The 25914-nt window shown below is 42.3% G+C and overlaps 3 protein-coding genes across 5 annotated transcripts; all 3 read right to left on the minus strand.

Annotated features, from left to right (window-relative positions):
• Positions 1-75: 75 nt before the first annotated feature.
• On the minus strand, positions 76-1767 carry hrh2b (histamine receptor H2b). The gene is made up of 2 exons (XM_085936348.1): positions 1147-1767; positions 76-869 (listed from the first exon to the last, which is right to left on the minus strand). The coding sequence occupies exons 1-2, from the start codon at positions 1765-1767 to the stop codon at positions 402-404; spliced, it is 1089 nt and encodes a 362-aa protein (XP_085792474.1). The 3' UTR covers positions 76-401.
• A 2302-nt stretch (positions 1768-4069) lies between these two features.
• Positions 4070-10484, minus strand: LOC147043604 (uncharacterized). Of its 2 annotated transcripts, XM_085936635.1 has the most exons (5): positions 10179-10484; positions 9956-10001; positions 6058-9021; positions 5673-5747; positions 4070-5106 (listed from the first exon to the last, which is right to left on the minus strand). In XM_085936635.1, exons 3-5 carry the CDS (start codon positions 8955-8957, stop codon positions 4887-4889), a joined length of 3195 nt encoding a protein of 1064 aa, XP_085792761.1. In that variant the 5' UTR covers positions 8958-9021; positions 9956-10001; positions 10179-10484; the 3' UTR covers positions 4070-4886. The 2 variants fall into 2 exon arrangements, with proteins under 2 accessions (XP_085792761.1, XP_085792760.1); XM_085936634.1 differs by lacking the exon at positions 9956-10001.
• Positions 10485-12138: 1654 nt separating this feature from the next.
• LOC147043605 (protocadherin alpha-C2-like) lies at positions 12139-24206 on the minus strand. 2 transcript variants are annotated; one of them, XM_085936579.1, is made up of 4 exons: positions 21389-24206; positions 19887-19945; positions 18351-18436; positions 12139-15348 (listed from the first exon to the last, which is right to left on the minus strand). In XM_085936579.1, the coding sequence occupies exons 1-4, from the start codon at positions 23939-23941 to the stop codon at positions 15035-15037; spliced, it is 3012 nt and encodes a 1003-aa protein (XP_085792705.1). In that variant the 5' UTR covers positions 23942-24206; the 3' UTR covers positions 12139-15034. The 2 variants fall into 2 exon arrangements, with proteins under 2 accessions (XP_085792705.1, XP_085792706.1); XM_085936580.1 differs by lacking the exons at positions 18351-18436; positions 19887-19945 and having other exon boundaries at positions 15155-15348.
• Between the last annotated feature and the right edge of the window lie 1708 nt (positions 24207-25914).

Consider the following 25914-nt stretch of genomic DNA (forward strand, 5'->3'; position numbering starts at 1 on the left):
GCCACACAGCAATGTTACTTGAACAAAAAGAATGTAAAAAAAAAAAGTGTGGTATTTTTTTTTGTTTTGCTGAAGCATCATTCAAAAATGGAAGAGACAAATAACATCTTTTACTCAGGGTTGCACTCTTTTACTGCCATCTAGCGGACAAATATGAACACATATGGATGATTCAGTTACTAACCGTGGTGGTGAATAAATCATTAAATGCCTATCTACTTGTGATCTGCAGTTCACCCCTTTTCTCATTGGATTTCTGTGAAGTCAAGCACTTGAATACCACACGTGAAAACAACTTGTTGGCCACTCATTCACTTTTACCGAGAAGGTCCAGAAGAGATCAAACTTTGAACTGCTCATGGCTCCAAGTAGACTGCTTTGGAAACAAATACAGTTAGCGATTAATTCCTGTTGTCTTTGCTGTTGTTTTCAATGGGTGTGTTGCACTTCTGTGCATTCAAGTAATTCATCTCAGTTTGTTTAACTGTGTCATCAGACACTTGGGAATGCCTTAGTCCATTCGAGAGGGTTGATCTTTTGCGCACTTTCAGTTTTTTGCGTGATGATCCCCTGCAGAATAGCAGCTCTGCATAGGCCTTTCTAAAATCCCTATTCAAAGCGGGATATAGGATGGGATTCAGGACGGAGTTGAAGTAGCCCAGCCACAGCAGTACCGAGTGAAGTGTAGTCGGGGGGTTCATCTGTTCCTTGATTCCCGTACGGGTGAAGAAGGTGAAGTAGGGGAACCAGCAGATGACAAAGGCACCGAGCACGGCAGCAAGTGTTATGGTAGCTTTGTGCTCTTTTGCTATGGCAGCCGTTGATGGCACGCGGGCAAAAGAGGGCGTGGCTGCACGGATTCGTTGCACCTGAGGAATCGATCAATCAATTAGACTTTAATTTCAACTATGTGTGGTTGAAATTGTACTCTTCCTTTTTTTTTCCCAGAAGTGTATACAGCTGCCTAGCATACCCGTATATGGGGAAATCACTGCTAATGTTTAGATTTGGCTTATGTAGCAGATTTGAGCTCATATTGTCCGATTGATAATAAATTACCAAGACATGAATGACATCATGAATTTAACTTTCTGATTTCAGGCCACCGGGAAATAAGAAGTCCAACCAACCTGTTTAGATACTCACCTGTTGGCGTGCCACTCTGAATATACATAGGTACATTGCACACATAACCATCAGAGGAAGGTAAAATGAGCAGATGACATACAAAATAATGTAGTTGTTATTCCATTCAAACTGGCAATAGCGTCCCTCCTTGTGGTCTTGCCCCATGGGCCAGTCCAAGTGCTGTATGCCGTAGTCCGCTGTGTTCCATCCTAAGTGAATGGGCACAAAAGACACAGCCAGCGACAAGGCCCAGATGGCCATGATGGCCAAGGTCACCCTCGGAGGTGTGATTCTCGACGAGTAACTGAGGGGTGCTGAGATGGCGAGATATCGGTCCACACTGATAGCCAACAAGCTCAGAATGGAGGCAGCGCACAGCATGACATCCAACGAGACATAGATGTTACACATGGTGCCTCCGAGGGGCCAATTGCCACTGCGTAACTCCAGAGTGGCGGAAAAGGGGAGCACCAGCAGGCCTAACAGGAGATCTGTCACCGCCAGTGACACCACAAAGCAGTTAGCGATGCGCCACAGTCGGCGGCTGAGGCCCACGGCCAAACATACCAGTACATTCCCACTAATGGTTAAGACAATGAATGACACCAGAATAAGCCAATGGAGAGCAGTAGATACCATGATGTTCTCCTGTGCTGAGTCACTGATACAATGCTGAAGGCTTGCCTTTGTGTGTGTGTGAAGGTCACAGGATAGGAAAACATATCTTCCCAAGTACTGATGGTTTTTTCTTTTCCCTGCTGGGACTCTCTGATGTCAACAAGTCCCTGATGAAGAAAAAAAAAAACATTATCATCATGCCGGCAACAAAATGTGCCAGTAACTGATTGCGCGTCATATGCGAGAGCAGAATTATTGGTGCTATCAATCACAACAAGTTGTCTTTTTCAAGCCACTGTACAGGCATGACATGATGACCATCAGAAACAGCAAACTATGCTAATTGAGAATGCAAATCAGCTTCTTAGTGATGGATTTTTTTGGGAAGAGCTCCAATGCATCTGCTTAAGCATGGGGTGTTCTATGCATAAAAAAACAGTAACCATAAAACCTCCAGTCAAAGCCCGAGGAGAAAAATAAACATACTCGAGCTGTTTAAAGACATCATAATTCACCCCCGTCTCTAAAATAACTCCTTTTGGAAACTTGAATGTCATCCTGATCTTATCGGCGCCAGAAACACTGTAGCTGGACTTTATTTTAATTCGATCAGGGTTGGGAATGCTCAATTTCCTAGCAGATTTATGTTTACTGTAAAACTCAAACACATACTTGGTTTATCCACATTCTCCTCATCCAAATTCACAAAAAGGGATGCCTCACCTCATTTTGTTCCGGAAATTTCTTCCCAGATCATAAATAATATCTGATGCCAGCCAAACGCAGTGGATGATCTCTTTCTCGCTTTCCCCCTCGCTTTCGGTCTACTTCTGACCCTCGCTCTCACCCGCGATGTTTTTATTTTTTTTCTCAGGCAGCAGTCAACCAAAAAGGCACCTTCCGTCCATCTCTGGTGTACTTAGTCATAGTTTGGGATTAATCAGTTACTATTGTATCAAGCTTGAAAAAAAAAAAAAGTAATTTTATGAATGCTGTAGTAAAAACAGAACATGATTTGTTTTATGCATTATTTTTGTCAAACTGGAGTTCAGTGTTTTGGTTTTAACCATTTTGAAACAAGGTATGTGTTTCTCAATCAACTCCATGTGCTTGTGGTTTTAAAAACACATTTGAATAATCAGGAATAATATGAAACGAATGTGTGCCCTGCGATTGGCTGGCAACCGGTTCAGGGTGTCCCCCGCCTACTGCTCGGTGACAGCTGGGATAGGCTCCACCATGCCTGCGACCCCCGTGGGGACAAAGCGGTCCGAAAAATGGATGGACGGATGGATAGATGGGTAATATTTAAACAATAGTATGACTAAATTACAGATTGTAGTTTGAAGTCTTCCTCCCAGCCCACTTTTAGACATGTGGCACAACAACACTCGCATTCATCCCAAATGACATCTTGACTAAACTTGATTGTAGTAATGGATAATGAATGATTGAAATGTGTTTAGAAAATAACACAAACATCCATGTGATGTTGCCCTTTTCTCCAAAATGAAGCGCCACAAAAGGAACCCAGGAAAAAGGAACTCACATGTGGAAACATAATTTTGTTTTTTGCATTAACATTATTTTACTTATTGTTCAAGGTACGTGAAAAGTACTTTTTGCTTCCAGGTTCTCCGCCAATGTCTTCCATTGCATCTCAAGTGACTACACCACCTGCTGGACATGAGCCAGTACTGAATGGGTGTCACATTTATCATGAGGCATCTGGAGGGTCTTCGCCCATCTCCCAAGTCCAACTTAAAAAGTCCTCATTGCACGTTTGACCCTAATAAGGACTTGCGGTGCATTGAATGGAAGTTTCGATGGATGACTAACAACACAACACAGCCATGCAAACCTCACAATCAATACTCAGTTCAATTTATTTTAATACCAGCCTGCCAAATATTGGGATTAGTTGAAATCTGTTATTGATGCTTCATTATTAAAGTTACTTATCCTGATGATTATTAATTTTGTTGTGGCTGCAAACTATAGCTGATTATAAGCCAACAACAGCAATTAAAGGAGCCTCCGAGCTGTGTTGGCTGTCAGTCATCCCCTGACGTGTCGTTGAGAGAGACGTGACTGAGCCTGAGGTGATGTTTGAGACAAACAAGCTAATTCTCAGCCTTTCAAGGATGCTGGCCTGAGTTGCTTGATGTTTTGGCTGCACCTCAGCATCTAAGTGGTCTTGTGTCAGCAATTGTGCCTTTATTATCACAGCTAAATCAAATGTGATATAATATAAAGGGCAATTTTTTTTAGTTCCGTTTTTTTATTTTAAAAGTGAAGTACATGCATTACGTATATTGATGCGCTACATAAAGCAAACTTTTTATTTTATTTCACAAAATATTTGTGGTGATAGCTTGAATACGCAAAAACTTTGAAGTCATTATCTCAAGAAATTTGAAGATTACAGAAAAAAATTCAAAAGATTTTTGATATAGAAATGAGGAAGGAATTGCTTTTGCAACAAATATGTGCTTAATCATTCAATTTATAATCATGAGTTTTACTTTTTTTAAGTTGAACCATGGAAATAAATGAACCTTCCTTTATGTACATACACCGTACAATAAATCTTTTTTTTTGTTACGATAACAACTGGAGGATGCAACAACAGAAACTCAATCCCAAATAATAAAAGGAAAGAATAAAATATATCTGTGATTGTATTATTCATACAATTCATTCCAACAACATTAGGCAAGTTTCAAATCTACTAAAAAGGCCCACGGCAAGCACTTTTTCGGTCTGAAAATTCCACGATCGTGTCTCTTTTTTGTGGCTTGTCAAATCACATTTTCATCCCACAGAAACTGATCTCTCACATCTCCAGTGGATTACTGCGCCTCCAAAGACCCCCCTCCCCACCCAGAGGACACTTGACCCTCGGAGGAGGAGTGACAGTAAACCCCAAGTGGCCTTCTTTGCCTCCCTCCATTCTTTGTCGTCCTCAGGGAACACTGCCACTGAGTCTCTGCGTCAACATGACTCATTAGTCGCGTTGGCCAATCAAACCAGCTTAGACATAACAGGAATAATGGGTGGATGATTCTTCCGCTCTTCAGTGGAAAAGATGAAAGTTCTGTAAATCTTTTGTTCTTTACCAAACTGTTTGGATTTGGATTCTAAACTTGCTGCTTTTTCCTGGGCAGCCACTTCAAGAGAATTTTGTAGAGCTTTTTGCTTTTCTTCTTTGACTTCTTCAAATTCTTCACAGCTTTTCTCAGCAGACTGAAGTTCAGTGCACAAGATTGGGACACATGGGCAGCTTTATTTCTCCCTGTTGAGTGTAGATTAAGAACCTCCAAGAAACACCTTTCCTGCTGTCTGAAGTCATACTCCACACTGAATAGACAAACATAAAACACAAACATTAGACACGATTCAACAACTTGACATTATGTAATAAATATGATCCGTGATAAAAATAGCCACCTCTGTCCCCATCTTTTGCCGCTAATTCAATATGTATAAGAAACCACCGCTTATCACTCAAATGACCGCCCCACCCCCTTTAAGGAGGCCATTAAAACACTTCAACACATTATTTTAAGAGTGAGTAGATCAAGAGAAGAAGATGGCGTCTTCATCTTCATCATCAGCAGCATAAAGGTGTCTCTGGCTTTGCTTTGCAAAGCACCAGTCTTTTTTTTTTTTTCTTCTGTTTAAAGAGATCAGAAGAATTTCAGATTTCCGAGCCTTTCTGAACTTCCTTTCCACAAACAGAATAGCTGGCTCAGGGGATTACAATTTATCATTCTATTGCCTCCACCTGATGCAATGTTTCATCCTGACGGTGTAATCATAAGCATCGATGATATTTTCAAAAATATCCCATTTGGATGAATGTCATTTGTTGCATTAAAGAACAACCCTAGTCAGGGAAAAAAAAAATCCAAACCTTTACCAACCTGTAAACAATACAAGCCGTGTTTTGGCAGGTGAAACAATTTTTGAGGTCCTGTCCTGTTTTGTAGCATTGTCGACTGTAAAAGAAACATAAAACACAGATTTGCTTTCAAACACTCTGTGGTAAGAAGCACCGATGTCAGCAATTAAGGAATGCTAAAACACACATTCTGTCAGATGTATAATCAACTCTAGTCTAAAACATGACCTCAGACAGTCGCAGCATATTAATACTCCATTCTGGATGAGAGTGATTGACAGAGACACATTGCTGGAAGCCCATTTAAGCTTTGTTATGTCCTAGTTACATAATAAAAAAAATAATTTGAAAATCAACTGTATGAAAATGTTACTGAAGTTGCCTTATGATGTGTGCTATTGTATTACCCAATGGAAAGATTGTGTCCGGCCTCCAGGTCATGGATGATGTTCAGCAGAGTAGTGATTCTGTCCTTGTTGGCTGCCAGACTGGCCTCCACACTTTCAAGCTTATGCCGTATGCTTGCTGATTTACAGCACTGAGGGGAAGAATGCAGAAACAGGGTTGCTGCTTCACGAGGGTGGCAATGGGCCAGAATCAGGTCCGCTGTGTCCTGCTCGGAGCCAAATTTTGCATCTCGGCTGACTATTGCCTCAGCCTCACTGGACCCGAGGCGTCGGAGGGATGCCCGATTGCAAGGCGTACAAAATTCTCCCTCACTGCAGCATTGGGCTGGTGCAATTAGAGACACATTTGGGCCTCGGAGAGATCGTTGAAACGGTGCAGCTTTATTGGACTCGAGTCTCTGCGTGCGCTCGAGCTCAAAATGTACATTTCTGTTTGCTAGTGTTGAGATAATGGGCTTTCCTTTTGCTGTGACAGAGGTTGTTGGATGATTTGGACGCGTCTGTTTATCTGCATTTGAGTCAGCCGTACTGTTTGCATGCATGGGTGACATGCTCAAGGCAAACTTTTCTGTATTTGAATCCATCTGCTGTTGCTGCTGGGCTGTTGGGCATGTAGCACACTGTCCCTCATGTTCTACTACCGTGCTTCCTTGATATTGTTCACCCGCTTGATGTTTTGCGTTCATGCGACCCTGCAGACAAGAACCGTTTGACTTAATTGGACAAATGCTATTTTCAAGGGTGGTGTCTTGCGATGGAGTTGAACGTTCTTTTGACACATTACACAGTATATCCTTAATTAGATCGCCACGCAATAGCTTTTGGTCACTGGGCAATTCACTATTCTTGCTTGGATTGTTTGTTCTGTTTGGAATGGTTTTTGACACAAAAACGTTTTTGGACACTTTTGAAAGCAGTGCAGTCGGAGTTATGTGTCTCTGATTTGGAACAACAGGTTTGTAAGTGGGTTCAGATGTGATGTCGCTTTGTGTTTGGCAAGGCTTGAATTTGTTAGCAGAGGGAAATGTATGAGGATTAATTGATTTGTTGTGTTGGTGTGACACATTGCTTGTTTTAAGCAAGGAATTAAAGGACACGCTCGAGTTCTTTTGGGTTAGTTTTAAAGTGGATGAAGGGTGAATATTTGAAGAGGTCCTCAGGGCTGCGTTTCTGTACAAAGCATAATTAGTAGCTGTGGAGATGGGAGCTGACATCCCCAATTTAGAATCAAGGGTTGCGCAAGATGCATTTAGAGATGTTGTGTTTCCGCAATGTGTTAATTCAGAATGTGAGGACACGGAATGTTTCCGGGCATCTAAAGGTTTAGGATCATGCTTGTCACTTAAATTTGTATTTTCTTTGAAGTTAACACTATGTTTGACGACCACATTGCTGCACGAGCTTGATTTTTCTCGCAGTGTCTCAGCTACATCAAGTGAATTGGATTTCAAGGGCTCTGCTAATCTGCTGGGATATTTATGTGATAGTGAGTCATTTTTTGTTTTTATTTCTTGTGCTGAATGCGTGGAGTTCTGTGTTCCGTGGTGCAGAAACACTGTGTTGCTCGGTGTAGTTTTTGCGGACATGAGTGCATTGTTCAATGTTTGGATGGTTTCGGGGATGATAGCTGATGCCTTTCCTTTGCATGTTTTGTACAAATGAGATGGAGTGTTTTCTTGTGCGGCATGTACAGATACACAAACTTTTTGCAGGGCCTTAGGTTGGTTTTCAAAAAGAGTCTGTGTGTGTGGGGAGTTTGATTTAGTAGCTGTGGCCATAAGAGGAGTCGATGGGAGACTTCCCGTTGTTTGGGGAATTTTATCGTCAAGAGGCATATTTGTTGAAGTGTCCTTTCTTGTTTCAATTTTGGCTTTAGTGATAGTGATTGCATTAGCGTGAACGGCCTGAGAATCGGTTGAGGCGACGTCATGTCCGTGCGTAGAAAACCGTCCTTTAACTGAATGGACTGGACATGCAGGGTGTCGTGTTATTTCATGTCTTGGTGCTTCGTGAAGATGTGACCTTCGCTGAGGGCTCGTCTCTTTTTCTCCGGGAAGAGAATTCTCGGGGAGTTGATGGTTGCTTGGTTGGATATCCGTCTCATTACGGGGCAACTTGCTAGAGTCGTGAGCCGAATTAAATAGTGCTTCTTTTTGGCAAGCAGGAGCGGTGAGAATTTTCTTCCCTAAAATCTCAACTCCCGCTGTTCGTCTGCCTCCACACTGGTTGCATATATTTGGTGATCCACGGGTATGTTTGGGAGCAGAAAACATCAACGTATTCCTCGACTCGGTGTGATGGGTGTGCAGTCTTTTTTGGTGTCCTCTGTGAGTTGGGGTGGATTCGTCGTTATCGAGGCTAATGCCACCCATGGCCTCTGAATCAACCACACTACCGTTAGCGTAGCGAACAGTAGGTTTTGTTCTTTGGGCCACTTTGGTTGCAGTTCTTGTAGAATGTGGGGTGAACTTCAATGTTCTAGGAGTGCAGTAACTGTCCTGACTGCACATGACGTCTCCTAAGGTCTCTCCTACGAGTTCTTGAAAAGTCACTTCCTTTTTACTTTTCAAAGCTCCACTCCTTGTCCCATTTTCTCTATCACTGTTGGTTAGTAGTAATATCTCTTTGTACTCCTTGGTGATGTAGCTTTTGGTCGTGCGGGCACTGTGATCTGATTGCGTGTGGAGTTTATACACGAGCTGTGCGCACCGCTCGGAAGGTGCTCTGTCTATCCCCGGGGATGTTTGCACGCCAACGCTGCTGCTCTGAAGACCCCACGTTTGCAGCTGCGCTCCTCCGGTTGCGTCGCCTCCAGTTGTCCTCCAGCTACGTGCCCCCACCAAGGCTGGGACGCCTAAAACTGGTACGGGAGTGGTTAGGTCAGCCGCTCGTCTCCCCATCCTGTGGCTGATTGTTTCCAACGTTTTACAATTTAAGGGATCGTTTGTGTAGCATTTAATACATCTGGAAACACAAGAGGAAAATGCTTACAGTTTGGAGGAGCTGCCTGGGAAGGATTGCTTCACTATCAAACTATTTTCAGGAAAATTATCCAAGACAGCAAAAAATTAGCGAATAGTTGTACGAATGAACTGAACATTTGATATCGATTTTGCACTTTGGAAACAAATGGGATTTTTGTGGAACAACATACACCAGATTACATACGCAAAAAACAGATTCTTCATTGTGTAACATTTCAAACCTACAAATATGAATGAACTAGTCTGAATTTGTAATCAAATGACACAAGAAGCTCCCCCAGTTAGTGCAATACTTTGTCTTTCTCATTAGATTGTTTTATATCTAAATATAACTCATCTTCCCCAATTTCAGGTACCATAAACAATGGAACATAATAATCGAATGAAACACTGACTGAAACTAGTTTTGTCTCATTATGAGGGGAAGAGAATCCAAACATAGAGAGGCAAGAATTTGGGGCTGGAATTCAACCCCCAAAATTATTTCATAAAAAAAAAAAAAAAATAGGTAAACAAAGTAACACTGAGGGCAGAAAACCAAAATAAACAGGAGTTCAAAACATCTGGGAACAATGTATAAAAACAAATACTCAGACTTAACATGATGTGACATAGACAATCAATCGAAAAGGACTGAACGGAAAATGGGATCTAAATACAAACAAACCAACGAGACAACAAGGAACACCTAGACGAGACACAAAGGATAGGAATTAAGCTGATTGGGCGGCACTCGGGACACAGAAGATTATTGGACACAATAACTTGACGAAACAAAAATCGACTACAGGGACACGAGGAAAACAAACGAAAGCCTCACTCAAAACCAACTCAAAAACCGAATATGCGCTTGCAAGAGTTGATATACGTGTCATAACTTTAACAGGAATACATTGTGACAAGACTCCTCTCACCCTCCTCTTCCTCCGCTTCACTGACTGCCATCCAGACATGCCATAACTGCAGAAAGAACACGTAGTCAGTTATCCCTTTAGGGACTGTTCATTTGGGTGGCCATGACTTGAACTCTATGTGTCGTCTTTGAATAACTGAAGGTTGTAAACAGACTCAACAACTAACTTTCAACAATTATAGTATCCTTTGATCAAGATAGAAAATTCAACTTTAATATCATACCTGATTGATGTCCATTTCTGAAGAACTCCTCCAGAGCCCATTAGGTGTGGAGCAGCTTAGATCTTAAGATAATTATGGAACAGTTATCCACTCCTGCAATGTCAACCCTGTTTTTCAAACAATTCATTTCTGATTGAATCTACTCAGACTTTATATTGGTACTGCTTTTTGCTCATGTCCTAGTCTCGATACACTGCACGCTGCCCTCCAAAACACTCTCCGTCTCGAGTGGCTTGTGTCTTCTCTCTTATTCACTCCCTCTCTATTATCTATTATCACCTCCCAGCAGCCAGCATCCTGATTACAGCTGGGTCGAGTTTGGGGGCAAGAGAGAGAGAGAGAGCGAGAGAGAGCGAGAGAGAGAGAGAGAGAGAGGAGGGGAGGGAAGTGGAATAGGGACCGTGTCCAAATTACTATGATCAAAAAATGGGAAATGGATTCAAAAGAAACAAATATTAACAAGCAAAAAAACTATAATAAAAAATCGGTAACCTGCTACATTTATTTAGCAGGACTATGCAACAACTAAAAACAGTGATGAAATGCTGAGCAAGACATGTTGCAGTCCGAGGAATGGTTCCTCTGCCCAAGAATGCAACAGTAAGAGTCCTGTCCATACTTTTCCTTTTATTTCCAACTTCTCATTGCTCTGTCACTTGACTTTTTCAGCTTCTGTTTTGTCAGTTAACATCCCTTTCTTTGCCCCTTCATTTTCCCATCTCCTTTTCGTCCACCGACTGACTGTATCAACTCTGCACCCTCCCAATTAGCCGGCCTTTGTGAGCAGTTATTTCTCCTGTCACTGAAATGATTAAAACAGACCGCATTGAATAAGGTTTTATATGACGCCTTTGTGTGTTGCCTTCATTAGAGCTTGCTCATAGTCTATTACTACCGATGCGGCAAACAATGAAACTTCATTGGTGCATGGAAGATTGTTCCTTAGCCCCAAGGTGAACACTTACAGTAATAATGTAAGACTGAAAATGTTTAGCCTGGCATAATTTCCTGGGTACAACTGTGTACTGTAAATCTTTACTGGCTTGTATTTGTTTATGTGGCTCTTAATAGATTGTTTTGCTTTCTTTCCAATGCATACGACCAAACCTTTCAATGAAGATTTATGCACGCCATAACGATATCATGACTGACATAAAGATTCTAGCCATCACAAACACACATGCATGTGTTTTTCTTCAATCTATTGTTTTGTATGTGGGATTTCATTTCGGCCGTTGCTAATCGAGTACAATGTGCATTTTTTTTGTACCATTGGCAGGATAAATAATAGCCTTCCTCATGTCTAAGGAAACTAGTCAAATACTGTACCAATATGTAGTGTGCTTATGAACACCAGTAGATGTCAGCATTGTAAGCGAGATGGACTCTGAGTATAAATGGGGAAAAAATGCAATAAGATGAAAGTTGGGAATGTTCTTCAGTCTACATACAGATGGCGCACATAACACACCAAAAAATAGCAGACGCCCCCTCACAGACAGTAATTAACATGAAAGCCCATTGTTCAAATGGAAGAGTGGATTAGACTCCCATGTGAGCTCGGGCGAGCGTCCTTGAATACCCACCAGCTTGTGCTGCTGTGCATACGCTGATCATGCTTTTAAAATGGATTATTTTGATTCAGGGTTTAAACACGAGCATTATTTGCTGCTATCTTGCAGCATCTTGGTGTAAAGGAACTATGTTGAGATGAGGAGAGGAGCTTTAGGTATAGTGTATGTCTCATACTCCTACAATATGTCAGTTTGAGCTTGGAGTGCTTTGCCTTGTGTCGCTTATTGTCAATTCAAAACATGGACAGAGCTAATTGTTGGATCCGCTGGGCTACAGCTAGAAGAAAAAAAAAAAAAAATGGAAGTGCATTACAAATCAAGTTTATATGGGATCATTCATCCTGAATGTGACAAACTGGACAGAAAACAGAATTAAAAGTCAAGTTTGAGATATTTAAGAAAACCTTTATTTGTGACTTTTTAACAAAACACAATACCAGGTTGATGAAGTCATTAGAACCACTATTATCACCTTAACAATAAGCAGGTGTACAAAAGAAGTTTATGAACAGATCTGCACTGTCACTAGCATGTGCCACCCACTGTCACACCCAGTGACTGACAAATATTCACGATACACGAGCAGAGAATACATCAACTTTTTTTTTTTTGTACATTTTGTCTATTTTGGATTTTTTTGGTCCTGTTTTTCAACCTTTTTTTGTTTTCATTAAGTAAGGAATAGTTATGGAGGGTGTGCACATGAGTTCACAACAGTGTTTGATCATTTCAAAAGTTTAAGTGTCAATTTTCTTACCAATGTAAACCATATGCCCCAAAAAATATTTCATAGCATAACACAGTAGCATCATGAATATACAGACGATCCAGTGCTATTTTTACAGGATTAAAAAAAACCTCATACTTTTAGGTCTTGCCACAAATTCGAGTACTGTTTGTATTGTGTTGTGTGTGCATGGATGTGTATTCAGGTTTATGTTATCCAATACACATTTCCCAGTGAAAAAAAAGGTATAATATATATCGTTTTCTTTTTTGTATATTTGTTTTTGCTTTTAACATGCAAACACTTGGTGATCCGACAGCACAGAAGTACACCTGACGGACGGACAGACGGGGGCAAGGAAAGGTGAGCATGGTTGGTTTTGAGCATGATAGCAGTGCCCACAGCTGTGACTGGAAATAGGATGGTTCCAGAAACTGACAGACATGAGACACGTCCACTTGCATTGCCTTCAGCTCAAACTACACATCTCCTCCCATGCTAGATTCCTCAAGTAAGGGCAAAATAAAGTTAATCTTTTTTTTTTATACATTTGTTTATACACTAGCAAAACAGCTCATAAAAAAACAACGACTTATTCGCAGTAATTGAGCAAATGTAAAATAAGACGGTCACCATGTTCAAATTCTTGTTGGTACGAATGGTAAACTGCCTTCCAATTTCAAACCATTCCGATGTTCTCGTAACACCGTTGGATGGCTCAGACACGAGTATTCAACACAATTTCCTCTGATGACATATTAAGGGAACAATGCCGATGTTTGACATTAGGTAGCACAGTGTCCTCTTTGTGAATATGGATCATGACACAACCAGTTCAACAGTCCATTTTTGGATGGCTCAGACACAAGTATTCAACACAACTTCCTCTGATGACCTAATAAGGGAACAATGCCAATGTTTGACATTAGGTAGCACAGAGTCCTCTTTGTGATTATGGATCATGACACGAACAGTCCAACAGTCCATTTTTATGGGTGGTATATATGGAGGAGGAGGAGGAGGGAGGAAAAAAGCAGCGGGCAAGCACATCCTACAAGCACTGAAGCAGTCGAAGCGGTGGTGATGAGCTTGAAGAACATCTACTTAACATTCAAAGACGGAAGAAGAGGGATCAGGCTTGAACAAGCAACCGTCCTGCCTATTCTATATGTTTGCACTTGGGAAAATACAGTTGATGTTGGGGAGTATTGTGTTTACAATAATGTGTGTTTCAGATTGAATATGATGGTGCACAACTGGATTATGTCCCTTTAGAGTTGTGCTGTTTGGATCAGCTGCACATAAGTTACACTGCGTCACAAGAGTACAAGAGGCAACAACAAAATAGTCAAGCTAGCAATAAAGATGGGTGCAAATCATACCAAATCTCATAATTGCACTCACCAAAATTAAATGACGTGATTTTAATTTACATTAAATTGTGTTCTTAAAAGATTTGAGGTCATTTTGAATGTTCCCAAATCATTTCTTGTACTTTTTTTCAGTGTTTGATAAAGTTCTCATTCGGTGTTATTCGAGATATGATGAACATCCTGGTTCATATTTATTATTGCATCAACCTATGTTTAGTTTGCCCCAAATAATCAGCCCTTTTGGCTGATAGGCTGAATGTTAATTTAATGGAATAAATTAAGAATATCTAATTTCCAATATATATTGATGTTGGCCTATTTTACAAAATAGTCATGTGAATTTGTAGAGGCTGGCTTAGGAAAAAAATACTCATACAAAAATCGATAATATAGCCCAATCAATATGGTTTTCTTATTTTTAGATCACATTGTCATGCTAAAACAGGCTAAAATGTCTAGTTAGGCCCAAGTGTTGTAAACGTTAAACAAGTTGTGACATTGACCTGGGAACAAACTTCAGTTGGTACAAGCCAGTGTAGGTTCTGAACGTTGGCAATGTGCTATCGTATACTGACAGATTGCTGTATTTTGAGTTGATATTTTTGTGCCACCTTACTGTCTGCATAGCAGTTATTTCTTTTTCACGTTTTCATTCTTTTTTTTTCTTTTTTGAAATAGAAAAGACCACATTCGCTGAATATCTACGATATCTACTTAATACTGACGAAAAAAGTCCTATTTTTCAGTTTGGCTTTCACTTATCTAGATGCGACAGTAGGCAGGGTTCATTTCTTCAAGCATCCTTTCCTGACAATAGTTGGATACAAATCGCTTTTTTTATGGCATTTCGATTTTCATTATACAAACTTGGGAGTGAATGCAATTCTCAAGCTACTATACCAATCCCCCAAAAGGCCATCTGAATATACATTTGAATAGAATGAACTACTATTGGTCAAAGTTGAAGGCCAAATGAGCCACAGAAACGAGGAGGAGCATTTGTCGAGCAGGTTTGCTTTGTGCAGAGAGCCGAGCTCCCCCGAATAAGCGATTGGCAACTGTACTATGTAAGTAGAGTATGTACTGTGATGCATATGCTGCAGAGACTCCTTCATTCATATCAATTTGGCTTTTTGGCCCTGTAATCAGGATGGCATCTTAATAGCTTCAATTCAGCCCTCTTTAATCATCCCCTCCATCATCTTTCCCTTTCTCCTTCTTTTCTTTCTTATCCTTCTTCTTTTTCTTCTTCTTCTTGGCTTCCTCCTTCTTTCCAAAGCTTATGAAGTCCCCTTTATCGTCAACAGGGCCGGGGTCATGGCGGATAGAAATGATGGCCGGGGATCCGGGGATGATGAAGGCTTCGGGAGGAATCTCGCCAGGCTTCAGGCCCTGTGGCGGGCAGTAGCTTTGTCCGGCTCCATATCGGAAGTGCCAGCTGTTGCTGTTGACACCGGCTCCTACTGGAGGGGAGAGCTCTCCGCCACCTTCACCGTCTAAAAAAGATGCAACACGTCAAATTAGCTTGACTTTAAATAAAATAATCATTGAGTTTACAAAAAAAAGATTCGCTTTAAAATCATTTGAACGGTTTGCGGTTATCCAGAGTGTCTGTGATTGCAATGGATAGGTGAAAAGGTCACAAAAAGGAAAGGGAATGCTAGATGAGATCCACTGAGATGTAGACAGCGAGAAGCAAAGCAGTAAGGAAGATGGGGGCGGGGGGCAGCATTGCCGCAGACACGGTGCTCTCAGGCCCACACCAGTTCTCTCTCTCTCTCTCTCTCTCTCTGCTCTGACCTACTTTCCAGCAGCATTTCATTTAGATCAAACAAGCCTTTGCCAAAAGATTCTTTTTGATTTTTCTTTGTAGGCTATTTATGATATTACTGGAATGCTGAGATGGTTTTAACTATTCTCCCCTCTGGGAAAGACGACTGTCCATATTTTTAACGAGTTCATCAAGTCAATGACATGCATGCACTTGTAGCAGCGGGCAACAGTCGGCAACTTGGCATTGTTGACCCGTCAAAACATTGTTACAAAAAGCAATCTTGACAATAGTGGACACCAATTTGTACCAGCATTACTCACTATTCACATCAAAAAATATTTTGCTGATATTTTTGATGGAATAGAAAGTGGCAACTTCAGTTTGAGTACAATACGAGGATAACAAATCATCTCTGAAAATCTAAATGATGAATATTATAGAGAAAAACAAATCCAGTCTGAATTTGCATTTATTTTCTACAATGTGCCAACAAAAAGAGCAAGTAAGTTAATTACTTCGTGTAAATGAGCTTCTTAATGATACAGCAGTGTCAGATTAGACGATTTTATCTCACCATGTAAATCCCGTAATACTGTGATGCTGTTCTGTTTTTGAGGATTATGACATTTGACGGAATGCATTCAACCCAGCCGTTAATCCACAGAAGCACTAGCATTGAAAACATTGGAGGTCTTTTTCAGATGCTATTTAATAGCCAAAATATAGAAATTTGCTTTCCCTTCCACAAAAAGTAAAATGCAAGAAACATCCATGTCTATTTGACTCTGTGAGACATAAGAGACAATAGCAACCACACACCACTGTCATTCTTCTGTTCCTTCAGCTCTATCAGCAATTTCCCTCTGCTGCAGCAATTTATATTCTTACGCTTGACCAACCGAGGCAAAATGTCAAGTGGCTGAGTTTAATCAAGTGAATGTTGTCTTGAGACGTCCCTGCGGTGGCTGTAGCAAATCTTGTCCGAATCCGGGCACAGGTATGAATAAGAGATATTGCCGTGTGTGTGCTTAGCCTGCGAAAACCACGTGTTTGGAATTCTGCCGCTCTTCATGCTTGCCAAAATGTGAATCAGAAATGAATTAAGGACAAGCTGCAGTCCTTGAGGTGGTTGCCATGACACCTGATATTGATTGAACCTTTGCATTGTAACCTATATTTGAAAGAGACTCTTAGTTTCCTTCCCAATCTATCTTTGCATTTTTGTCTCTCTTGTGTATTTCTTCCTGTGTATTTTCTTTCCTTTTACCTCACCGCTCCATTCTCATCCTTTTGGTCTCTAATTCTTCCATTCTGAGGTATGGCTGGTTGCCATGGGAACAGCCTTCACCCACTCCCTGCTGAAGGAGGGTGCGGCTGCTGCAGCAATCTCTTGGTTAGACAGTGTTGCCAGGCAACAAGTCACATGGTGTTCCCTAGCAACAACACTACTGCAGGAACTTGCCAATCCTCTTAACCTTTCTCGTTCTCCATCTCACCAGCACCCCCCCCCTCCCGCACCCCTCCTTTGTACCTCTCCTTAGCTCTTCCGCTCCTAAATTACTTCCAATACTAAGGGTTCTGTTTTTTTTTTTTCTTTTTCACTGCAGTCTCATATTACTGATAATAGCTTTTGTCATCGCCTTCATGGCATTAGACAAATGTCTCCTCTTTTGGGCCACTGGGCCAGTTACATAAACACCGTTTTGAGGTGGCTGCAATTAATATTCATCAAATCATGTTGGACAAATTCATCATGGTAACAATTCACCGTAGAGTTTTCAAAAGAAAAAAAGAACCGTTGCCTTTTAATGCATATTAAAAATGATCAACCTGCCAGCCGGTACATGAATATGCCTCTGCACTGAACCGCCATGAACAGAATCGTCTCCTCATGCGACAATGCACTCCTACTATGAAAACTGTGCAAGCTGGTATTTCAGAAAAGATTATGATCAACAGAAGCAGATTGAACAAACAAAATAAACAAACAAATAACAAATAAACCAATACAGAATATGGAAAAATTGCCTCTTTAACACATAAATACGCCCTTGGTGAGCTACAGCGAGGCATATTTTACCACTGACTGGCCAAGTGAGTGACTGTGATGAAACGTCTCACTTTGGAGTGTGTACCCATGCTCTAATTCCCAATATTAGACAGAAAATCAATGTGTAATAGGCCGGAGGAAGGAGTGAAACAGATCACAGTGTACCGAAAAAAAAAACCTGAAAAAAAAACCCTCTTTTGAGCCAGCAAAAGCTGTTTCTCAGCCATTAGCACTGAGCCAATGTGTGTAAATAATGAAGCACAGGTCATGTTTGAGGTCAGCACTATTTACATTGCTTGTGATGCCACAGATGTTCAACTTTACCACCCACACAGTGCAAAGCATTCTCTATTTGGAAAAAAAAAAAAGAACAAAAACATTTTTGAATGCCCAGTAATTTGTGTCGTTTTAAGATAAAGATTGAGTCGAAACAATGATATTGATTCTGTTAAGTCAACAATTACCTGGGAGGAATTAATTTGAGCAATTATTGCGGCAACACATAAAATATGCAGATCAGCTGAAGACAAAATATGTTTTCAATTTCAGGTCAGCTTCAGTCATGTGAAGGTAATTTGGTTTCCATGCAAATGTAACAATTTATTTCCTGCGGTTACTTTGCCAAACGTTACTTTTGAATGCTTTTCCATCTAAACGCTAGATTGTCTCCTCACCTGCAGCACTGGACACAGTGGGCCAGTTCTGGACCAGCATGCCCTGGGCTCCTTGCATCACAGAGGCCTCTTCCATGTGAACCGAACTGAAAACCACAACACTTGAAGTGAGAGGCTTTATCGGGAAAAGGGCCCTCTGCAATGCAGTATGTCCAGAAACTCTTAAGTGCAACACTAATGTTAGGACGATGGATGGACGTGGCATGAATACAAAATGTTCACAAAGGAATGTTGTGCTTTTACTTGCTAAAAGGCTGATTACTTTATCGGGGTATGACAAAAAAAAAAAAAAAAAAAAACCAACTTGGTGTATTTTCTTTCCTCCCTCGAGTGATTATTCCAGAAATGTGGGTCAGTGAATTTGGTGCTACATACGAAATGTGTAAAGAGTAGAAGATTACAGTATACTGTGTCGGGGTTAAGTGTTAATGAGAGCATCTCTTCTGTCCATGAACATTACAGGCTATGACATTCTCAAGACAGCGGCGGCAAATTGCAGTGATGGTTTCTGTTAATCCACATCATGTTATAGTCACTGGTGACATGATGCACATTAGGATACTTCATCACCATAGAAATTAACACTAATTTCTAATTAAAGCAAACTTGGATGGAGCAGAAGAGTGAGCAAAAGAGCAGTCAGCATTGTTGCCATGAAATTATGACAATTCAAGACAAAGGAGATGCATGTGGAGGAAAAAACTCATTAGTGTGAGGTTCCAGATGTCCTCATACCGCATTAGAGAAGCACTTGATTGCATTTTTATTTATTTTTTGCATCTTTTTGTAACCTGATTAGAACAAAATTCAAGGGCCAGACGGGGATGGAAATAGCTTGAATTGTATTCAAAATGATTTGGTTCGTTGTTAATGAGATTCATGCTTTCATGAAAATCCCTTCATTACTCAGACAAAGATGGGAAATATTCTGTCCTAAATTCAAACCTTAAATAAACTCAAAACAACAGTCTCAGATACATGTTGAAAATATTTCCAAATAATTAAATTCAGATGTTTTGATGATGATGCATCCTATATTCAATGTTTTTATCTATTGTATTTAATTAAAGTAATGTTGGGATTTGTTGCAGTACTGAAGCAAAAAGTCTAACTGCAGTCCAAAATGCCTTATGTTGTCTATGTTAACATTTTCACACCTCCAGGAAAAAAAAAAGTGTATATAAATAAACACAGTGCGTGCAGGGTTAGTTATATGTGCAGACACTGATGTGTGTGTACATCAGCTAATCTGCGAAAGGTCATAACTCATTTGTCCTTCATGCTTCCTGCTTAAAGACTGCAACTGGGGAATGTGATGCTCAGAATGTAAATGGCCTGCCTATATACTGTTACACTGCAGTGAAGAAGATTCACTGCATTCACTGATGAGAGATGTCTTGAAGGAGTTTGGGGGTTAAAAAAAGGATGCTGAGGGTCAACTCTTTCATCCTGACAGTGGCAGATTCTGGTTTGCAGTGTAATTCAGGCTTTGGAGGACTGTTTCTTATATAAGGTGACTCCAAAACAGTTACTTACCTCTGCACCCCGGCCCTCAAAGATGCAGAATATCGCCAGTCAGCATTCGGGGCTTTTGGCTGAGCGTGCAAGAGGTGAGTGGAAAAGCAGATGAGAGGGAGATAGAGAGAGAGATAACACCAAAGAGAGTTTAGTTCAATCTCATACAGTGCAGAGCCAGGCCAGGCTAGAGCCTCATCAATTTTTTAATGACACACATTCTTGTTCTAGATGTGATCGGAGCACACACACACACAGACATCCATATTGATATCCACAACAGGACAGACGCTAACGCACGTGCTTGTGCTAATTAAGGTTAGTGATTAATTTGGGGCGTTTTTATTATTCCCTCCAAACTGCTGTAAATGAAAGAGTCCCGGTCTTTCAGCTTTGTGAGTCTTTAATGTTCCCCAGCAGACTTGTGGTAAATTATTGGCCGGAAAACTAATAAGCAAGAGCCATCATTGCCCCGGTAACCACACCCATTACTTCTGGTCTACTTTTGCAGGGTATTATGGGATATAAGTGTGTCAACGCTGTAAAGGTTGTCGACAAATCTATTTTTTGTAAAGAACATTCAAATATAACTTCATAGTTTTTACTCAATTTTGCTAAATAATCATGTCAATATAAAAGCTACATACATTTTTAGACAACTAGGTCCTTAAGTTCCATGAAGAATAGTTTAATGCCCTTTACTTTAACGAGCGTCTTTATTCATGGTCTATTAATTTTGTTTGGCCCTTTCAGAATAATCTTCAACTCGACTAGTTTACACATTCATGACTGAGCGCCACAACAAAATTTGTCTTTGGTCAACTCTTCATCCAAAACTTAACCAAAATTGAATAGCTTCTAATTGCAAAACATGTTTAGTTAATGTAGACGATACACTATAGGAGTTGTAAATGTTCATAATGAAACTGAAAATGCTATTGCATATTTTCAGTGAGAACAGAATCATGCTTTTTACATCCCTAGTGCAAATTAGCCAAACCACAAGACTCAATCTTAATTTTGCTTGACAACCAGTCTTGTCGTAACTTTTACTGAGCCCATCAAAGTGCACCAATCCAACTGTAAAATCTTAGTTTCATTCAGACACAGACATGCACGCTTAGCTCAAGCCCACTTGGTCAGATATCGAGAGCAAAGAGGTAACGACATGGCCCGCTCTGAGAGCGAATGTGATGACAACCTCAAATGGAGACACAAATCTCTGAATCATCAGAAATCACACAGGGATGTGGCAAATCATCAGGACTGACGTTAATGCAGTGTGAGTGCTGAGCTGGGCTAGGCTGAGTGCCTGCACGGTATCACGGGCGAACTGAACCAAAGCGAACGAAGCCCAGCACTCATTCGGTTGTTGGCTTCCACGCCGGAGGGGAGCAAATGGGCAAAGTAATCGTACCCATTGAAAATGAGACAACGGCACCTTAACCGGTAATAAACGGTTCCACCTGCATTGGGACTAAAGTTGAGAATGTATTTGAGTTTATAGAATAGACACGACATACCTCGGGGCAAATTTGAAGTGAGGCATCCGGCATGCTCAGCCTGCGTACAAATCCGCTTCCGCTTGTGAAGAAGCGATCGGCACCGCTGCCCCAGGTGCCACTGATGGGCCTTCCTGTGTTGTAGAACATGAAGGTGTCACTGCCAGAGGTGGCAGTCAAGCAGGTCTTGTAGCAGTAAGTCTTTGTTAGCGAGCCATTCCCACGCACTTCAATGTAGTGAGGCTCAACTTTAAGGTCTCTTCGGAGTACCACATTGTTATTCGGTTGCCCTGCGGCTCCCCCGGCAGCCCCAACTCCGCCGGCACTCACACTACCGTTCCCGCCGTCAGGAGGGGGTTTCTGTGACCCACAGCAGGGAGAGCAAGAGCCAGGTTGGGTGCAATAGGCATGGCAGCGGACAATCGCTAGTACCACCACGGTGACCAGGAAAACAAAGGTGGTGGCACTCAGAGCGACAATCAAGTAGAGGGTTACGTTTGAGAGAAGCAGTGGGCTGTGGGGTCGAATGATCCTCTTGGGGTCTGGGACAATCTTGGGGGGCACTTCCATGACCGCCACATTGATGGTGGCGGTGGAGGAGAGGGCAGGCTGCCCGTGGTCTTTCACCAAAACTGTCAGAGCAAATGAGGTGGAGTTGTCTTCCAGGATCCTGCGAGTGGTCCTGATCTCCCCCGTGTGTTCGTGCACCTTGAACAGGTCCAGGTCTGTTGCTGTATCCAGCATGTACACCAACCAGGCGTTTGGACCGGCGTCTGCGTCGTATGCCACCACTTTGGTCACTAAGGCGCCGGGATCTGCGTTCTTTTGAACCGTCTCCAAGGAGCGTGTGCCATTACCCGGAGGGTTGACGATGAGTGGCGCATGGTCATTCTGATCCATGATGTAGATGTAGACGGTGGCCACGCGACTAAGCGGAGGAATGCCCCCATCTTGGGCTTTGACCTGGAAGTGAAACTCTCTGAGCGACTCATAGTCGAAGGCTCGCAGGGCATAAGCCTCCCCAGTATCGGCCTTGACGGAGACGTAAGACGTAACAGGGATGCCATGGTTGTTGTCATTCAGCACCGTGTAGGTGATGCGTGCGTTTTCCTTGATGTCGGCGTCTTGAGCTTTCACAGTGCACAACGAGGCCCCGGGGGCGTTGTTCTCAGTCACGTAGACAGTATATGACGTCTGCTCGAATCGCGGCGGGTTGTCGTTGACGTCGGCCACGTCCACCTGGATGGTTTTCTGAGAGGAAAGGGGGGGGTTTCCTCCGTCGGTGGCACTCAGAGTGACATTGTAGGCATCGGTGGTCTCGCGGTCCAAGAAGGCTGAGGTAACCAGGGTGTAGTAGTTTCGGAAGGATTTGATCTTGAACGGAAGGCCTGCTGGGATCTCTAAAGACACCTGCTTGTTGGCGCCGGAGTCCCGATCGGTGACGCTAATGAGGGCCACGACCGTGTCGGCGCGGGCGTCCTCCCTCACTGGGCTGGACAGGGAGGACAGCACAATCTGAGGGACATTGTCATTCACGTCCACCACTTCTACCACCACCTTACAGTGTGCCGCCACCGCTCCAGGGCCTTTGTCCATCGCTTGGATGTACATCTCATAGGAGTTGGTCTCTTCATAGTCAACATTGCTGGTTACTCTTATTTCTCCTGTATTAGTGTCCATGCTAAACATCTGCCTCACTCTCTCAGGGGTGTAGCTGCTGAAAGAGTAATACACCTCTCCGTTAGTGCCCTGGTCCAAATCAGTTGCATTCAATTTGATGACCAGGGTGTTTTTGGGCGAATTCTCCAACAGTTTCACCTTGTACACAGAGCTGTCAAACATGGGAACGTTGTCGTTCGAGTCCAGGACTCGCACGTTAATGATGGCCGTGCCTGTTTTCTCAGGTGTCCCACCATCAACAGCACTTAAAATTAACTGGTGGTAAGGCGTTTGCTCCCGATCAAGGGGCTTTTTCAGCACGAGCTCGACGTGCTTTGTATTTAAGGAGGGTTTGTTCGATACCAGCGCAAAATGGTCGTTTGTGCTCAGCTGATATATACGAACTGAATTGGACCCAATGTCCGGGTCCTGGGCATTTTCAATTGGGTAACGAGAGCCCGGTAATGCAGATTCTGTGATCTCAACTTGATACTCATCCCGGGGGAACTGTGGTGCATTATCATTGACGTCCACTATCTCCACCACAATATGGTGCACCTCAGTAGGATTTTCCACCAGGACCTCCAGATTGATGAGGCAGCTGCTGGATAGATCACACAGCGCCTCCCTGTCGATCCTTTCATTAACAAGCAATTTGCCGTTTTTAGGGTTGACAATCACGTAGCGTTTGCTGCTGCTGCTGCTGGAGGTTACCTTGATTTTTCGGCTGGCCAGCTTTCGAATATCCAGCCCCAAGTCATGCGCCAGATCACCGACCAGTGCCCCATTTTCGAGTTCTTCCGTTACAGAATAGCGCAACTGTCCAAACGAAAGGCCACAAAATAAGGAGAATATCACAAAATAATAAAAAGGCACATTGCTCCCGAGCCGGTTCCGTATCCCCGCAACAGCCATTGCAAACTCATAGGATCCGCAGACGGATTAAACGCAGCCTTCCGCCTTTTGAACTTGCAGTACCATGCGTCCCAGCACCTCATTAAGGTGGGCTAAATGGACTCCGGCTGAATGAAAGAGAAATCGCTCATCCATTGTTGGACCCGGCGGTGGCAAATCCTCCCCGGCTCACCCATATTTCCTTTGTCCGTGATGCGCTTTTTTTTTTTTTTTTTTCCGTCTCCAATGCGCGCTGCTGACGGGTGTGTTTCCTCGCCACTGGAGCTGTGAGATCTGTCAAACGAGCCACGATGTCCCCCTCGTACCCTTTCAAAATAAAATTGCCGCAGCTGGGGAGTGTATTTGTGGAAGACTCGGGTATTGTTAGAGGAAACCTAGTAAATGGCGTGTTGCATTGCGGAGTTAAGTTGGTTCCTGTAACATCGACCTGTATTTCTAAGATCATTTGCAATGCGAGATCCCCCTCCCTTGGTTTTGTTTTGGAAACTGAAACCAGCAAATAGTGCAGTGAATACAGATGACTTCACAGTTGTAGTGGTTCATCCCACCCTTGCGCGCACTCAGACTTCGGTCCCCCCCCCCCCACCATCACCGATCTCTCTCCTCCCAAAGAGCCAATGCGATGTCGATTCTGGGAGTGTTTTCCTCGTACACGGCCAATTATTAAAGCTGCTATAAAATACACGCACGTTGTTATTTTTGCTGTGATATTATTGACATTTAAAATAGGCTAATAGTTCAAATAAAATCCATCGTATGTCTCACACGAGGAGTGATCGTGCAAGGTGAGCAAAATGTATAAATGCAATGAATGCATTGGATCAACAACCACGATAGGGTGTTGTCTGTCCGTGGAAGATTAAAACATGACGGATGAATCGTGTAAAGCGCAAACACATGTTCCATTGTCTGCATTGGAGTCGCAAGGATGCTTAATTTGCCGGTAGCGATTCTGTGGTGCAGCCTACCGCATGACGATCATTTGGGCAAGGCGCAGCAGGGAGAAAACATTGCACTGACAATCACAGCCTTCCCTCCACATGGATCACTGTCAGTGGTAGACCCCAGACTGTCAGGTCACATCATCACATTGGAAACGCCCGTGGTGGACCCCAGAAAGCAGAAGTATCATGTTCCCTCCGGTCCATTTGCCAGTGAGAAACATGATATGGAGTTTTACATATATTGAGACTGGCTGTTCATTTTGTAAATTCGGCAACATTCGCTAACATACATGTTGAAGGGATACTGGATCTCAAATAGATAACCCAGCTGTTCAATCTGTAATCAATTGATGTAGTGTGTTATACTTGCATATTAGGGAAGATGTAAGAAGAAAAAAAAAAAAGGTTCCAATATATAGTGCACTAGAGTGCTTATCTTGCCAGAACGTGGTTGTCCATCTTGCCTACAGGTGTGAATGGAGTTGTCGATCTGTGTTACATCATAACTTGACAGAGTTTTTGTCCGGTGCTCTGCTGCAAAATGATTACGTAAGGTTAGATGGGCAGCTATTTGAAGTCAAAGTGATGTACGATCAGACAACACCGGATCCACTGGCACACAATTAGACCAATTAGGAAAACTGAAAGTCTCCATTTCATTCTAGCATAAGCACAACAGCACTAATTTAATAGGATATTTGGACGATTTTGCTCATATTTTGTTATCCAGTGTGCACTCCCACGTTGGAAATTGTAATAATAAACAACGTGTACCTATGGCCAGCAAGCGTTTAATAGAATCAGTTGCGCCCCCCCCCCTCCCCCCTTTACAGGAAATAACAGTGAAAATCTCATCCAGCACCATGGACAGCTCCCTAGCGCTATGAGCAAGCAAGAAACACTGTTCCTTCCTGTACACCTAATTAGATTAATTAAAATGAATTACACAGTCACAGTGGGTAATAAATGAAGTTATCGCCTTCATTTCATGATCTACTCTATCTGTGACTGTTGCATGTTTCTATTTTG

Source organism: Syngnathus leptorhynchus, chromosome 17 (assembly GCF_054491065.1).
Source record: "Syngnathus leptorhynchus isolate UIUO chromosome 17, UIUO_Slep, whole genome shotgun sequence".
Lineage (NCBI taxonomy): Eukaryota > Metazoa > Chordata > Actinopteri > Syngnathiformes > Syngnathidae > Syngnathus > Syngnathus leptorhynchus.

Excerpts from the sequence above, each read along its gene's own strand:
- hrh2b (XM_085936348.1), bottom strand. The coding sequence starts at position 1,767 with ATGGTATCTACTGCTCTCCATTGGCTTATTCTGGTGTCATTCATTGTC. Across the intron at positions 870-1,146 it reads TCAGAGTGGCACGCCAACAG|GTGCAACGAATCCGTGCAGC; the intron begins GTGAGTATCTAA and ends TCGATTCCTCAG.
- LOC147043604 (XM_085936634.1), bottom strand. The coding sequence starts at position 10,219 with ATGGGCTCTGGAGGAGTTCTTCAGAAATGGACATCAATCAG. Across the intron at positions 9,022-10,178 it reads CAGAAATGGACATCAATCAG|ATGTATTAAATGCTACACAA; the intron begins GTATGATATTAA and ends TTGTGTTTCCAG. Across the intron at positions 5,748-6,057 it reads GGACACAATCTTTCCATTGG|TCGACAATGCTACAAAACAG; the intron begins GTAATACAATAG and ends TTTCTTTTACAG.
- LOC147043605 (XM_085936579.1), bottom strand. The coding sequence starts at position 23,941 with ATGGCTGTTGCGGGGATACGGAACCGGCTCGGGAGCAATGTGCCTTTT. Across the intron at positions 19,946-21,388 it reads CACTTCAAATTTGCCCCGAG|CCAAAAGCCCCGAATGCTGA; the intron begins GTATGTCGTGTC and ends TTGCACGCTCAG. Across the intron at positions 15,349-18,350 it reads CACTGTGTCCAGTGCTGCAG|ACGGTGAAGGTGGCGGAGAG; the intron begins GTGAGGAGACAA and ends CATCTTTTTTAG.